Here is a 16,794-nt window from a genome sequence, read left to right as displayed (position 1 = left end):
GTTGCTGACGTTATCACTTAAAACCCTTCATGTCCACAGACATCTTAAGCCCCCGTTCTATTGCATTCTTTGAATCAAGCTCTGCTTTTTGGAACTCAAATGAATAGTCATACTTAGGTTGTTTTTTATACTCTTTATGTGCAAGAGTATAACTTACGATGTCTTAAGAAAATATGTAATAATTAGCCCTTGGAGGCTTGCTATAGCCTGACGCTTCTTTGCCGCTGGATTCTGGAAGTTGCAATTCTCTTTTGTCTCCATTAGAGGGAAGTAGTATTCTATACAATAGGGGTGTCCATTTGGATCTACCTGAGCCAAAAATACCTTATTGGTATTTTCCAGACATGTTTTGACATCCCAAATATATCTGGGTTTTTTCAGGAAAACGGGAGTGGGGGATCCCGAGAATATCCAGGATATATTTAGGTATTACAGCAAGAGGCAGGAGCAGTCCCTTTAAACTTTGAAGAGGCTACAGAAGATAGGCCTTGCTGGCTGGCTTCTCCTGCAGCCCATTTGAAACCAGGTCAGCCCAGGATCAGCCTCAGCTGGAGCTGGGTCCTCTTTCAGTTCAGTTTGAACCAAACTGCAAGAGAGGATCTGCTGAGGCAGTGGGAGCTGAGAGCACCATCGCACTTTGGCTTGGTCCGGCTCCTCTTGCCGCTCGGTTTAAACTGATTGGGGAAGTGGCAGGAGCTGAGAGCTCTGCACCGCCTCAGTTGGGATTGGCTCCTCTTGCAGCTCCGTTTAAACTGATTGGGGAAGTGGCAGGAGCTGAGAGCTCTGCGCCGCCTCAGTTGGAGCTGGCTCCTCTTGCCGCTCGGTTTAAACTGATTGGGGAAGTGGCAGGAGCTGAGAGCTCTGCACCGCCTCAGTTGGGATTGGCTCCTCTTGCAGCTCCGTTTAAACTGATTGGGGAAGTGGCAGGAGCTGAGAGCTCTGCGCCGCCTCAGTTGGAGCTGGCTCCTCTTGCCGCTCGGTTTAAACTGATTGGGGAAGTGGCAGGAGCTGAGAGCTCTGTGCCACCTCAGTTGGGATTGGTTCCTCTTGCAGCTCCGTTTAAACTGATTGGGGAAGTGGCAGGAGCTGAGAGCTCTGTGCCACCTCAGTTGGGATTGGTTCCTCTTGCAGCTCCGTTTAAACTGATTGGGGAAGTGGCAGGAGCTGAGAGCTCTGTGCCACCTCAGTTGGGATTGGCTCCTCTTGCAGCTCCGTTTAAACTGATTGGGGAAGTGGAAGGAGCTGAGAGCTCTGCGGGGCCTCAGTTGGAGCTGGTTCCTCTTGCCGCTCGGTTTAAATCGAGCTGCAAGAGAAGTCAGCCCAGGGGTGGCCAGGGTGGCAGGAGCAGCTGTTGTCTGCCTTGGGTTGGCATTGGGTTCTCTTGCAGCCTGGTTGAAACTGAGCTGCATGAGAAGTCAGCTCAATCTCAGCTGTGTCTGTGAAAAGCAGTCTGTTCCCCATGGGCTTAGCATGTGGTGTGCAATTTAACACCCCCCCCCCATTTTTTTCCCTCTTGGATCTGTTGGACTGGGGGGGTGGGATGACACTGTTGCTTTTAGAGCCCTGATCTAGGATAACCAAGTCGCTGCCTCTACCCTTTCTTCCTGTCACCACTTGGAGTGGTGACTGGTGGGGGAAAAAAATCAATGGTATTGCACACAGCATAATGTGATGTCCTGTCACTCCAGGAATTGCTGGAGTCATTTCTAGCGTTATGCAGTGTTACTTCCTGTTTTCCCTGGAAGTGACACCACACCATCTATGACGCCAGCACCCCTATGTCCTTGCCCCCCCATCTCACATCAGCTGCCAGCCGTCAGCCGATCCCATAATAATAACTCTTAAAATTTGAGATCTAAGTATTTCCCTTGCCAATGGAGAAATACATTCTGACATAATTGATGAAACTGTGGGCATGTTTCAGGTCAGATCTTCTAACATGTGTTGTGGAAATGGAGTATGAGGCTTTCCAGATCAGTAAGACAGCAAATTTATACAAGGCAGCTGTTCTCAAGAAGGTAAGAAATGGCTGTTGACGCCCAGGAGCAGAGTAAACTTGAGTAGTTCACCCAGTGCTTTGACTTTTAAACCTGTGGTTGATGCTTCTGCTGTGGATGTCTAATAAAAAAGTGCATGCTTGCTTCCTCAGTCCTGTTCGTTTGTCATCTGTATTATAGACATATGACATATGAAGCTGCCTTCTACTGAATCAGACCCTCGGTCCATCAAAGTCAGTATTGTCTACTCAGACCAGCAGTGGCTCTCCAGGGTCTCAAGCTGAGGTTTTTCACACCTATTTGCCTGGACCCTTTTTTGGAGATGCCGGGGATTGAACCTGGGACCTTCTGCTTCCCAAGCAGATGCTCTACCACTGAGCCACCGTCCCTCCCCAATTATAATAAACAGCAGAAAGAATGTTTGTCTGGATCCGTAATTTCTGTAGTTTTTAGTATTCCAGTAGTTACATGACTAGGTAGCCCCTTTGAAGATACGTGTTTGCTTTTCTAAAGAACAATCATTCTTAAAACAATAAGTTTTGTGCAACCTCCATGTAATCCCATGTTACTAGACAAGCAGCAGAGTTGGTTCTAATTAAAGCCCTTAAGAGAAGACTCTTAGAGCCAAGTGAGACTTTAGCTTAAATATCAGCTGAATGGGTAGGATAATCATTCAAATGGTAGCCCTTTCCCCTGTGTCACTTTGCCAGTGCACATCACATCTCCCAGTTGCCATCTTGGAATATATAGGTACAGCTATGTCACCTGTGTGCATTCCCACACAGAACAAATAGTAGCATTGGGGAAGGCTGAGGAATTTGTATTGATAATTAAAATGGGGAAAAGAGTTTGCTTACCCACATTCCCGTGGCAAAAGCTGTGGGAGTGCCATTCTGGTGACTGTGGGAAGAGCTGAACAAGAAAGATTTGATAAACAGCCTTGCTGTTCAAGTGACTCAACATATAGAAGAAATCAAACAAACTTAACAAGCTAATAAATGCATAGAGAGATAGGGTTGATTGATTTTTTGGAGCGAGGGCTTTCATGATAATTGTTCTTTCATGTACTGTAGTATTATCTTTTTGTAAAAAGAATGCCTTAATTTATTACATTTTTTGTCTTTTTAAAATGTTCAGTTAATGTAGTATCTGCTGCTTCTTAATCTTTTCCGTTACTAAGAAGGAAAAGAGTAAATCAAAGCTAAGCTGTGCAGAGGTGGAATGAAATACTGCTGTTTGTGGCAACTAGAAGGCTTCAGGGCAGTTTTTTCCTGTTTTCTGCACAAAGGTGGCAGAAATTAACAAAGCTTCCAAAGATGGAGAGTTATATTCTGCACTTTCCTCGGGCATCAATGGCTGTCCCAGGATAAAAGCTGAACCAACTGCAACCGCTGATGATGGTTTCCATATACCATCCAAGATGAACACGGTAAGTACAGATAGACACTGTCTGGACCTAGTGTTGAAAATTCTATAATGAAGATGACCTTTTAACAACCCGCAGGGTTTCATTTCTATGGTTCCTTCAAATGTGGGTTTCCAGCAGTCTTTCTTCTCCCCTCCCCTCCCTTCCTTTCATGCTACTGCCACTGTCCGTTAGTGCTTTTCATAAAGTGTGGTGACTATCAATTTAAGGCACCTATAGGTATGGATGGACTAGATTTTGATTTCTGGCTTTCTGAGAAGTAACCTCAAATCCTAAGAACAGTTTCCTGGGAGTAAGCCCCACTGGGTTCACCTGTTCAGTTATACCCTCTAAGAAAGCAATCCTAAGTAGGTCTGCTCTGAATCTTGTTCTGGTCTGTTCAGTAGGGCTTACTCCCAGGGAACATATGAAGCTGCCTTCTACTGAATCAGACCCTCGGTCCATCAAAGTCAGTATTGTCTACTCAGACTGGCAGCGGCTCTCCAGGGTCTCAAGCTGAGGTTTTTCACACCTACTTGCCTGGACCCTTTTTTGGAGATGCCAGGGATTGAACCTGGGGCCTTCTGCTTCCCAAGCAGATGCTCTACCACTGAGCCACCATCCCTCCCCATGAACATATGAAGCTGCCTTATACTGAATCAGACCCTCGGTCCATCAAAGTCAGTATTGTCTACTCAGACGGGCAGCGGCTCTCCAGGGTCTCAAGCTGAGGTTTTTCACATCTATTTGCCTGAACCCTTTTTTGGAGATGCCAGGGATTGAACCTGGGTCCTTCTGCTTCCCAAGCAGATGCTCTACCACTGAGCCATCATCCCTCCTGCATATGAAGCTGCCTTCTACTGAATCAGACCCTCGGTCCATCAAATTCAGTATTGTCTTCTCAGACTGGCAGCTGCTCTGCAGGGTCTCAAGCTGAGGTTTTTCACACCTATTTGCCTGAACCCTTTTTTGGAGATGCCAGGGATTGAACCTGGGTCCTTCTGCTTCCCAAGCAGATACTCTACCACTGAGCCACCGTCCCTCCCCTAAGTGTTCTTAAGATTCTATTGTCTGTCATCTGGTTATATCCCATCTCTTTTTAATGCAGTTCAAACCCAAGAGGGTGGGAATTGGATTTCGGAAGACATCAGATGTGTTCCAGTCAGCTTCAGAAGCGTTGGTGGCCAAGGTGGAGGAGGATGAAGTTAATCCTGATAAAGAGGAAATGAGCCTAATCTGGAAAGGTGATTGCAGTCATAACCCTGAGCCTCAGGACATGGTTAGAACTCCTGAGAATGAAGTGAAACTATCCAAAGAAATCAACAATGCTGGTGAAGTTCTTGAGGAGGGGCGACAAGGCACTTCCAATCGTAAAGCCTCCTTGGGCGTTAGTCCTGCCAAGAAGAGCAAGCTTACCAAGAAGCAGCTGCTGCTGGCAGAAGCAGCTCGGAAAGAATCTCAGAACATTTCCAGATTCTTATCTGGCCAGAAAACAGGCTCTAAGGCCTTGGACTCAGTACTTGATTTAGGAAAGGAGGAGGAAAACTATTATCTCAGTGAACAGCTGCCATTTCCTTCTAAAGGACTCTGTGAAGAGAAAGGCTGCTCTGAATCTGAAATGATCTCCAAAGAAGAAATAGGTGGTGCGTTCCACTTACAAAAGCAGGAGTTTGGAGAAACAGGGGACAGTCCAGCAATAAGACCTCACAACTCAGGAACAGAATCTTCGTGTCCAAGGTCACCCCTTGGAAAACCAGGGTGAGAGGCTTATTTGTTATAACTCTTCCCTTCCCGTCCCCCTTTCTTTGTACTTTATCTAGGTACTTTTGAGATCAGAAACCAATTATGCAAAAGCAAAGCTAGCACCTGCTGCTAAAACGTTGGGCAAATGGCAAACATTAATTGGTGTGGCATGTTTTTTTCATCATAGACATTATTTTTAGGAATTCAGACATTTGGAGCAAGAGGCCAAAGAAGTTAATGTTACCTGTGAGCTTTGAAGCTCTGTAAAAGATGAATTAGGTGATCTAATCTTTTCTTCCTAGCAAAGGCTGAAGTGCTGAAGAAGAGGAATAATAGGTAACCACTGGGCCCTAGCACAGTTACTTCTTCATGGTCTTGTGCATCACACGTGTGGGTTTTGCACTTGCGCAACCAATCTCAGAAATTTCCAGAAGTACAAAAAAAAAGGGCATGAAAACCTCCTCCCCTCCATTGTAGAGACGATCTGTGCTCAGCTGCTTTTTGTGAGCTGCATAATAGACATCTCTGGCAACTACTACTTCCAAGTTTTTTCTTTAATAGTGAGTTACTACTTGGGGGGGGGGGTTTCTCTCTCAGGGATCTGCCCTCTCTCCTTTGTCCATAGCAAAAGTGTCTTTTTAAAAGTTGCAGAACATCAGGGGAAAACTACTACGGAGAGGTGGCTGTGAGCGCCGCCTCCTCAGCCTTGGAGAGCCCCTTAATTCAAACGCCTATGAGCAGTGCTTGAAATTGACAAGGCAAGCCAGCCACAAGAAACACTCCTGCCTCCATCTCCTCCTGTTGCGGCAAGTGTTGTTGACAGTGAAGTTGACCCCAAGCACAACATATATGAACATATATGAACATATGAAGCTGCCTTCTACTGAATCAGACCCTCGGTCCATCAAAGTCAGTATTGTCTTCTCAGACTGGCAGCGGCTCTCCAGGGTCTCAAGCTGAGGTTTTTCACACCTATTTGCCTGGACCCTTTTTTGGAGATGCCAGGGATTGAACCTGGGACCTTCTGCTTCCCAAGCAGATGCTCTACCACTGAGCCACCATCCCTCCCCTAATATGAACATATGAAGCTGCCTTCTACTGAATCAGACCCTGGGTCCATCAAAGTCAGTATTATCTTCTCAGACTGGCAGCGGCTCTCCAGGGTCTCCAGCTGAGGTTTTTCACACCTATTTGCCTGGACCCTTTTTTGGAGATGCCAGGGATTGAACCTGGGACCTTCTGCTTCCCAAGCAGATGCTCTACCACTGAGCCACCATCCCTCCCCTAATATGAACATATGAAGCTGCCTTCTACTGAATCAGACCCTCGGTCCATCAAAGTCAGTATTGTCTTCTCAGACTGGCAGCGGCTCTCCAGGGTCTCCAGCTGAGGTTTTTCACACCTATTTGCCTGGACCCTTTTTTGGAGATGCCAGGGATTGAACCTGGGACCTTCTGCTTCCCAAGCAGATGCTCTACCACTGAGCCACCGTCCCTCCCCTGACCAGCAGTGGCTCTCCAGGGTCTCAAGCTGAGGTTTTTCACACCTATTTGCGTGGACCCTTTTAGTTGGAGATGCCGGGGATTGAACCTGGGACCTTCCGCTTCCCAAGCAGATGTTCTACCACTGAGCCACCGTCCCTCCCCCTAACTTTTGATACAATTCAAATCTTAGTCACTAAACCACTTCTGGGGCCAGTATTGATACTGATCACCATGCTGACGTTCACACCTTCAAACTTCATGTCAGGCTCCACACTGAAGCAGGGCCTGCCACCGCAAGGCCTGTCCTACCGTCTGCAACCTGGCCCAGTCAGGCTTCCCCTGAAGGTAGTTCATTACCCTTGGGCATGGTCCTGGCAATGCTTGGGGCCAGAAGCTGAAAGCCTAACGGGGAGCTTGAAGCTAGGGTGTGGAGCTGGAACTTGGAACACAGGGCTTGCGCCTTGTGGACTTGCTGCTCCAGCAAAGGAAGGAGGTAAATGATCCCAGCTTCAATCCAGGCAGGTGCTGGAGTTCCTGAAGCTGTGCTGTGTAAAAAAATGTATTAATTATTGCCCTTCAAAAAGAATGTCTTGAAATGTAGCCGTCTTCATACAAAAGATGTAATTGTTCCTCTCCCCAGCAGTCCTAAGCTTTTGCGTGAAGATGGAATGGCTAACGGCTGTGGAAACTGTAACGGAAAGAGACCGGGATCAGATGAGGTAAGGGTTTTTTTTTCATCCCTCTTTTTATTTCTCCGTTTCCATCACCCATGCTTCAGAGGTAGAATGCTTTTGGTGAGGGTTTGCAGCAGAATAGCTTAGCTGCAGAATTCTTATGACTGGAATACGGATATAAAAGAAGGAAGGGTGGGTGATACCGGCTGGAGCTTGCAGCGCAGATTCCGGAAAGATAGGTGTCACAAAAACACAAAAACAAAGGTTCTTGTGACACTTGAAACAGATATACTGTAGGGGGTATAAGCTTTTGTGTACTAGAGGTCCCTGCCCATGCCTAGTTGTGAGGGTGCTCATAATAAAGGCATATAAATCCCACCTTATACTGAATAGATTCTTACGTATTTTCAGCTCTCGTATCTTTTTCTGTGGCGTCCAAAAATGAATCTGCGTGGCCTAGTCCTGGCTAGGTTTATGATGGGGTGGAAATAATTATAGCCCTAGTGGAATTTGTGTGATTTAGAGGTTAGCAATTTACCTCAGGTTCAAAAAGGATCCTTGGGATATCTCTGTGTGCAAAATGGGCCCAAGGCCGTTGCAACGCAACATGAAATTAAGAAGGGTGGGTTGGATCCAAAGATACCTTTCTGTTAAAAGAGGAGCTTTTCGCTAATGAAGGAAGACTTGAGTCTGCCTAGTTGCCTCTGTCGCTTTCTGTAGCCACCAGAGCCCAACCCAGCTCAGATCCTCCTCCCTCCCTCGCTCCAGCCACTTATACTACCCTGGGGCAGTGTGAAAAGGAAAGGCTGCGGTGTGAAAAGGAAAGGCTGCTGCTGTGCAGCTGTTCTTCTTCCCAAGCTGGCAGGGGAGGGATGAAGGAAGACGCCTCACTTTAATTTTTTTCAATAACACATTTTATTAGGTTTTTCAATATTTTTTCCAACCTTCTTAAAACAAAAAAAATTATTCGAACATACATGGTCCCCCTGAAAGACCTGCTTTACGAAGCTTAGTCTGCAGTGCAGAACTAAAGTTAGCAAGAGACCCTCTGCCTCTTGCGTTTAAAGATTTAACTGTCCAAATATATTCTTGCCCCCTCCCCCACATTACAGTAGTCTGTTCCATTTCTGGAAGACTTCCCCCCCCCCCCCCCCGCTCCTATATATAACAAGCTCCAAAGAATGATTATAGTTAAGTTAGAGTCTCTTTGTTTGAATTTTTCCAGCCTTATGAGAGGCTGGATTGCCCTTTTGTTGGATTTCTTGGAGTTTCCTCTTCCATTTGCTGTCTTGAGGCTTGATCTTGTAAATCAGAGTCTGTTGGTGAGTTTGGTTGATCAAAGGCAATCTGGAGAGCTGAAAGCAAAGCGTAACCCGAGTCAAGGTCATCTGCAGTCAGTCTTTTTCCTTGGTGAATCACGGTGATTTCTATAGGAGATGACCAACGATATCTAAAGTTATTGGTCAGAAGCCTGTCTTGGATAGATTTCAAATCATGTCTTTGCTGAAGAATTTCATATGATAGATCTAGCAATGCCAAGACCTTCTTGTTCTGGAAGATCAAACCAGTCTCTGATCTAGATAGCTTCAATATTGTTTCTTTTATTCTATGGTCTGGTGTGCTTATCAGATCTCTTGAAAATTTTCCTGTTTCTTTTGGCACAGGCCCTAGTCTGGTTGCATAGTCTATTATAGAGGCTATGCCCTCTTCCAGCTTCAGTGTTTTGGCCAGCCAATTAGCAATAAAAAATTTTAATTCCGTTTCCCCTTCTGCAAATTCAGGGAGGCCTCTAAGTTTAAGATTTTTTTTCTTTTTGTTTATTTTCCAATGCTAGGATTTTAGTTTTTGACCACCTTTCCGAGGCTTGCAGGCTTCTGACTTCATCCTCCATTGCTAGGGTCGACTTCAATGCTGAATCAGCACTTTTAGCTACTTCTGCCATGGTCTTAGTTCCTGTAGCTTTGAGTCCACTGGAGAAATTGCCTCTTGGATTTTTAGGGATATATTCCCTTCTAGCCTTTTGACTGTTTCAAAGAATTCATCCCTGGTGATCGTTAGGCCCCCCGGAGAAGAAGAAGGTGTTCCGGTGGCCATTTTAACTGTCACAGTATTTTCTGATGTTGTGTGGGCCGCTTTTTTATCCCGCCTTAAATAGGAGTCTTGAGGTTGCTGTGGGGCTCGCCTGGTTCTTTGTTTAGCTCCCGATCTCTTACTCATGCCTTTGGAGCAATCGAAGTTGGAAGAGGTTTTAGCTGGGGTAAGGTCGTAGCCTCGGATCTATGCGTCCGCCGTTATCCGGTGCCATGCCACGCCCCCGACTCCTCACTTGGTGCTGCGATCCAACCCATCATGTTTAAATTTTTGCTAACATAAAGTTTGGGGTTAGAATTTCCCATCCTAACGGCTTTGCACTTGATTATCTGTTGCTCTTTTTCAAGGACTTGGAAAATTCTGCCGAAAAGAGACTCCGGGTTATGACATCTTCCATCTTGTTGCAGTCAGAGGGGAAAGTCGGTGGCCCTGTAAAAAAGAAGGTCACCTTCGATCCAAGCTTGTCACAAACTGATAAGGAAGGAACTGCTAAAATCATTCACCTGTCTACACTGACCCTGTCACTTAAGCAGACAGCAGACATTGTTGTCAAATACTTAACACCTTTCTACAAAGATGGCAAATTTGCTTCCAAGGTGGGTTATGAGCCTTCTTTTGTTTTCCCTCTCGAAAGGTCACTTGGAATTATTGCCATCCGTTACATCAAAATGGCAGAACGGGAGGAAAATTTCCACACTGTTGGCCAGGGTCTTGTGACTTTTGCAGAACAAGGAGTGACTGGCTGGAAAAGAAAAGAACACTCCTCCATAACTGTACTCCAGAGAATATAAATTGAATATGCAAGTGTTGCATCCATAAAGAAGGGGAACAAACAACTTTTACCCAAATAATTGAATTAAACCCTGGAAGGTTAAATAAATATAAATCTGAGGGCCAGTTCCTAAAAACAATAAATGTGAAACATAAAAAAAATACAAAATTATCAAAAAGACATGTATTTAATAGAGGATAATTTAAAAACAGGTAGGTTCAATATCGCATAATAATACGATTAGTTAATCAATGTAGGATAAGCCGTTTAAGGTTATAATCAATGACGTAAGGCATAGGAGTAACATGGAGGGCTCATATGATACCTCCTTGTGTCATAATCAGGTGTATATAACCTGGCTGATGTTTCAATTATATACCTTCCTGGTTTTGATCCAGAAGTGAGTCTCAAGAGCAGTTCAGAGCCAATGTACTGTAATGGTATGTAGTGCCTGAGAGGCCTCCATATTACTCCTTTGCCTTGTGTCATTGATTGTAACCTTAAAACTCCTCCTTGGTCCTCCATTGAATAACTATTTGTATTATTATTGCAGTACTGAGCCTCAGTGTGCTATCTGTGCTTGACCACTGAAGGCGGCCAGTTAGGCTGAAATGCATTGGGTTGCATTAGGTTCTATTTGTGTGCAGTGTGTAGTTTTATCTTGTATTGAGGCTATAGTTGAGTCCATAACTGTTTTTAAATTATCCTCTACTAAAAGCATGTATTTTTGATCATTCTGCATCGTTTTTACATTTCTGTTTCACATTCCATTCCATAATTACTTAGGAAATACACAAGTTTGTCATCAGTTCTTTTTTAAGGGTTTTCATTCATACGCTAACCTGTCCACCACTTGCAAATGGTCTCTGTTGTCAGGACTATATCCTGTCATGTGTATTGCACCTTCCTGCCACGTGTGTATTGCACCTCTATATGCTGTGAAGAGGAGGGGAGTGATGCACTTTTGCTTTGTAGTGTAGATTTGGTATTTTGTAGCCTACAGCTTATCTAGTTGTAAAGGAGATGGGAATCTGGCACCTAGAATGAAGTCTCCCTCCCACAACCAAGGGCCACAAGAACGTGCCTTGAATGTGCAAAGGGAAAGAACTGTGGTGTCTTCCGGTGATATACAGCTGAGTGTGTGAAAAGGTGGGAGGGGTGGAGGAGCCACATTTCCCCACATGATTTGACTATTTTATCACTGACGGCTTCATTCCAAGCAAGGCAGCCTCCGGGCTTGAAGGTTTAACTGTTGTATCAAAACTAATAAACTCTTATCTATGCTTTCATAAGAGAGAGTTTGCTTGGTTGATACCTGGTCAATCCTCACATCTATCTATTCCTGGGAGGGAAGGTGAACACAAAGCACTGCTTGAAATATATGGGCTCTGGTCTGGCCTTGTGTTTCATTACTATTGCTGTTTGGCCTGCTCTTCCCCATATCCATATCCTTCATTCCCCATATGGGGAGGGACAGTGGCTTAGTGGTAGAGCATCCACTTGGTAAGCAGAAGGTCCCAGGTTCAATCCCCGGCATCTCCAACTAAAAAGGGTTCAGGCAAATAGGTGTGGAAAAACCTCAGCTTCTGGAGAGCCGCTGCCAGTCTGAGTAGACAATACTGACTTTGATGGGCCCAGGGTCTTATTCAGTATATTCAGTATAACCTCAGCTTGAGACCCTGGAGAGCCGCTGCCAGTCTGAGTAGACAATACTGACTTTGATGGACCGAGGGTCTGATTCAGTAGAAGGCAGCTTCATATGTTCATGGGGAAGGATGGTGGCTCAGTGGTAGAGCATCTGCTTGGTAAGCAGAAGGTCCCAGGTTCAATCCCCGGCATCTGCAACTAAAAAGGTTCCTGGCAAATAGGTGTGAAAAGCCTTAGCTTCTGGAGAGCCGCTGCCAGTCTGAGTAGACAATACTGACTTTGATGGACCCAGGGTCTGATTCAGTATATTCAATATAAGGCAGCTTCATATGTTCATCCATAGGTTATTGTGATTATAAGTGAAGCAGAGGGATTATAACACACCAGCTTGCTGTGACCTGCCTCATTTTTTTTCCTCAGCAGCCTTGCTGTCGGTCCTAGACTTGTTTATTTGTTTAGGAGATTTCTGTGCTGCCTCATCAAAGTCCCACTCAAGGCTGCTTTAAAAGAATAAGTTATCAATGAAAAATAAAAAGCAATTAAAACAGTGACGCAGTTGCTTCACGTTCCGCAAGAGTCTCCTTGTCCAGATCTAATAGATTTGAGAGATTGGGGCTGTGTGTGTTTTTTTTCCTTAATGTGTTTTAGGTGGCTAATTTGTTAGGGCAGGTGCACATTCCACTTGCACAGTGCTTAGTAGAGTGCCTGGTATTCTCTGTCCCACCACACCTAGGCATCACGACCATACAGATACTAATGTTATCTTAGTGAAAATGTGTTTGATTACGTACTGCACAAAAATTGGGTCGCTAGCACTGGTTTGGGAAGTCCCTGAGGATTTGGGGGTGGAACCTGGAGAAGGCAGCGTTTGAGGAGTGAAGGGAGTTCAGTGGGGATGCGATGCCATGGAATCTGCCCTATGAAGCTGCCATTTCACCAGGGGAACTGATCTCTGTAGTCTGGAGATCTGATTCCAGCAGAACTTCGGGCCCCATCTGGAGAATGGCAACAGAAGTGGGAATCAAGGAAGAAATGATAAGAGAAAAAAACTCCATGCAGTTGTGGCCCAGAAATTCTCATAGTAATTAAGCCCTACTGCACATACTTAGAACATAAGAATTCATGCCATTTAAAGGATCACAGAAAGTTCAAAATGAATAAATACAAAACAGAACAATCGCAGCAAGGAGCGAAATGTCAAACCCACTGGTCCAACAGGTAAGATTCAAAATTGTAATCCAAATCTTCTCTTTCCTCAGGCAGGCATCCACAGCTCCAACCGCAAAAGAAGAGATTTCGCAGAAGGACACCAGCCCAAATTCAGTTCTCAAATATGCAGTTAATACGTTCTCAGACACGCAGCTAAACAAGCACCTCCGGAACATTTGGACCCTGTTTTCACTGAAAGCTTCATTTAAGCTTCATATTCAAGACAAAGCATTTCTTTAGATCCACAGCTTCCAATTGGGAAGCGTAAAGAATTAGAAGTTGGAAATCTAAAGAAATGCCTTGTCTTGAATGTGAAGCTTTCAGCCAAAACGAGGTCTGAATGTTCCGGAGGTGCTCGTTTAGCTGCGTGTCTGAGAACATATTAACTGCATATTGATCTTACCTGTTGGACTAGTGGCCTTGACTTTCCGCTCCTTGCTGCGATCGTTCCGTTTTGTATTTATTCATTTTGTACTTTCTGTGATCCTTTAAATGACATTAATTCTTATGTTCTAAGTATGTGCCGTAGGGCTTCGTTACTGTAAGCGGATTTTTGGGACGCAATTGCATGGAGGCAGTGCCCTTTTCCTCTTGCCCGCCTGGAGAACGGCAACCGTAAAAACACTAAATCACAGTTTAATGAGGAAGACGCCACTCATTGTGTTTTGTTTTGTCTTTTGCTCCCCCTAATCGGCAGGATCTGTTTAAGGGGTTTGCTCGACACCTTTCTCATTTGCTGGCTGCAGACAAGAGTCCCCTTCGCAAGACGGGTGAGATGGCCAATGATGGGTGGGGAGGAGTGCCCTGCGTGTTGTGCCACTTGACAGGGAGTCAGCTGGTTTTGTGCAGAATCTTAAGACAAAGACAAAGCCCTGTTCCTTTTTTCTCCCCCCCCCCCCTTTTGGAGTTTTTCAACACTTGTGTTTGAGGAAAGTGCTTGAAAGGCTGAGAAACCAGAAAGGGGCGGTGTGCAGAATTGTTAATCTGCTTCTGCTCGTCTCCCTCGGCTCTGCTCCGTGGTTATTATACCTCATGAAGTTGCCCGATATATAGACTCTCTTCCTACTATGGTACCTGCTATGTTTGTGTCTCCAAAACTCCACGTTCTGCAAATGTGGAATTGTCAGTTGGATATTTTCAGTTTAGGCTTGCGTAACTATGAACAAATCTGTATTTGGTAAGAGAGGTATCTAATCCCTCGGGTGCGGATTAATATGGATTCTTTTCTTTGTTAGAGCTGTTGGTGGATATAAAACAATGAGGTACAATTGACTCTTTCTGCTTACAGTGAAAGAAGAAGCACAGAGACTGATCAAGGGATTTTTCAGAACTCATGGCAGGTGTGAAAATGAGACAGACTGGCTGGAGTTAACCAACTCGGAAACGTGACGGGGCAGATACCTGTTCTCCCTGCTTCTTGGAGCTACTGGAGCTAAGCTCCCTATGGATTTCATCTGAGCTGCCCTTAATGGTGATATAATAGGAAGCCCAAAGTAAAGTTTCTTGGAGTCCTGGTTCCTTTGAAAACAGTGCTGTGAATCGGACCTCATTTGCATAACAGTCTTCCCCTATGGTGAACAGTTCTTTCAAATTCAGTTCACAGGTCTGTTAGGTCTCTGGTGTTTCAGTGCATTTTGCTTCCTTTAACAAATGCATAGGGACTAGAAATGACTGACTAGGGAGCCTGCTGCTATCTAAGATTGCTCTCCTCCCCTTTTAACATGGATGAGCTTTAAGCAGAAACAAATGCGTGTACTTCACTCAGGGATTATATGCTTCAAATGCGAATTACTGTGCGGTACACTTGCTTTGAAGAAAACCAATTTGACATTAGAAGGGAGTCTTGAAGAGTTTGGGGGATATCCCTTTGGTTTTTGTTGCTTCAAGATGTTGGTGTTTCCTTTTATTCTAGAAAATGGCCTCTAGCACTAGCAATAGAACCTTTTAAAGCCTACACATTGCAATAAAAATGAGAGATATGGGCAAGACTAGCAGTTTCTCATACTACCAGTGTTAAAACATTGCAAATAAAGTCAGCTGAAGGACTAAATGTTACATGAAAATACATGTAACATAACCCTGACAGCCACGATAAAAACATGCACACAACCACTTTAAGACGGAGTGGAGTAGCAGTGGGTGAAAGGATCCTGTAGTAGATAAACCTATCCTCTGATACCCTTCTCCCACCAGTGCTGTTAGGGTTTTGTTATACGCATCTGTATGTAGCATTGAGTTTATTTTTAAGATGGAAATACTTAGTCTTTTGTTCTTCTGTTCCTGTGATGATGTATTCTCTTGTACGTGAGCTGGAATATGCAGACCTCTTCATTTGTAAATTCCATTATCTCTGCATGTACAATTTTCAGTTAGGAGGAGTTTTATCTTTCTGCAAAACCTCAGGAATAAAGAGAGCTCAGCCTATAATCTAATTCTCCAGCTTTCCTACTTTTATGTGACAAAATCTTTAAAGAGGCAGTCTCTGTTGATCTGTTTGCCTGACGAGCTGCAGCTGTTGATGTCAAGGCTTAAATGTATCCTCGAGAGTAATTGTCATTGCAATGGCCTTGTATAATAATGTTGTCTCTATTTGGACCTGTTCTGTACACAACCAGAACCCTTTTAAGTTGTTGCTGTGTGATTTCAATGGGTTTGTTCCGTTAGAACTTCTTTAAGATGTTTTATGACAGTAAAAACTTTTGTTGGAGATAAGGAGCAGTGTTCCACTCTGCAGACTGTTTGAACCAGTAAAAAAAAATATGCATTCACTGTGGTTTTTGTTGTTTAGTTGTGTACGGGCACACAGTGAAAGCATAAAATAAGGAGCCGTTGTCTTATCCTCTGTGATGTTGGCCCTTCCAATAGCAACGGACTGCTTTGGGAATGAAATACTGAAAATCCCATTAGTATTAATGTTGAGATTACTGCAGAAGGAAAAAAAAAACCATCACAGTGGGTGCCGCTGTGATTTCTTCTTAAGGCTTTGATTTATGTGTTTTGTGCTGAATCTCTGCAGCCCTGGCTTCTTCCTACACCAACCAGTGTTGCTGGGAAAGAGAGAGGTTGGCCATCAAACGAGCTGTGCTCTGGGAGTGAGGGGCTTGGTGTCGCTTTGCCTTCAAGCAAGAGGAAAGCATTTGTTTTGTTTTACCTGCTCACTCAGGCACAGGTACTTCACTCGCCACTCATAACCTTGCTATGAGTTATTCAGCGACTCTTAGCAAATGACTACAAGTGAAATATTTGGGTTCTTTATTATTTCATCTTCTAAAGCCATATTGTTGTGCTGTGCCTCTGTTCGATCCTAATTGGCTACTCACCATTGTGGCAAAGTTGCCCAGAAGCTTTGGGGAGATGCTGCTTTATAAAGTTGAATCTGAGCTATAAATCGCCTGCTTGGGATAGAAGTTTTTACAGTTATATTTTGTTGCTCTATGCCTTAGCTTTGTCCCTAAATAAGTCGTTGAACTTTTTGGTAGGAGGAGCTCATCGACAAAGGTGGGGAAGGCTGTGTAATACAGTGGAACCAGATCTTGTTACATGACAAGCTGCTAATAAAATTAATATTATAGAGGTGACATTTGTTATTCTCATTATTTCTGATACCCATAAAAGAGGTCACGTACAAAGAGGGTTGCGGTATAGTCAGAAGAAGAAGAAGAAGAATTGCAGATTTATATCCCGCCCTTCTCCCTGAATCAGAGACTCAGAGCGGCTTACAATCTCCTATGTCTTCTCCCCTCACAACAGACACCCTGTGAGGTGGGTGGGG

The 16,794-nt window shown here is 44.4% G+C and overlaps 1 protein-coding gene across 2 annotated transcripts in view; it reads left to right on the top strand.

Moving 5' to 3' along the window:
* The window catches only part of RECQL5 (RecQ like helicase 5), a 108,608-nt gene extending 92,010 nt beyond the window's left edge, over positions 1 to 16,598 (top strand). The window contains exons 13-19 of one of the 2 annotated variants that reach the window (XM_060253019.1): positions 1,925 to 2,018; positions 3,286 to 3,426; positions 4,511 to 5,160; positions 7,273 to 7,348; positions 9,742 to 9,990; positions 13,720 to 13,792; positions 14,311 to 16,598. In XM_060253019.1, the coding sequence (XP_060109002.1) occupies positions 1,925 to 2,018; positions 3,286 to 3,426; positions 4,511 to 5,160; positions 7,273 to 7,348; positions 9,742 to 9,990; positions 13,720 to 13,792; positions 14,311 to 14,411 (1,384 nt within the window). In that variant the 3' untranslated portion in view covers positions 14,412 to 16,598. Of the gene's footprint in view, positions 1 to 1,924; positions 2,019 to 3,285; positions 3,427 to 4,510; positions 5,161 to 7,269; positions 7,349 to 9,741; positions 9,991 to 13,719; positions 13,793 to 14,310 lie in introns of both variants that reach the window. The other variant, XM_060253018.1, reaches the window with a different exon arrangement.
* Positions 16,599 to 16,794: the final 196 nt, after the last annotated feature.

Source organism: Heteronotia binoei, chromosome 13 (assembly GCF_032191835.1).
Source record: "Heteronotia binoei isolate CCM8104 ecotype False Entrance Well chromosome 13, APGP_CSIRO_Hbin_v1, whole genome shotgun sequence".
NCBI classification, from domain to species: domain Eukaryota; kingdom Metazoa; phylum Chordata; class Lepidosauria; order Squamata; family Gekkonidae; genus Heteronotia; species Heteronotia binoei.
This window is presented reverse-complemented; position numbering and strand designations above follow the sequence as displayed.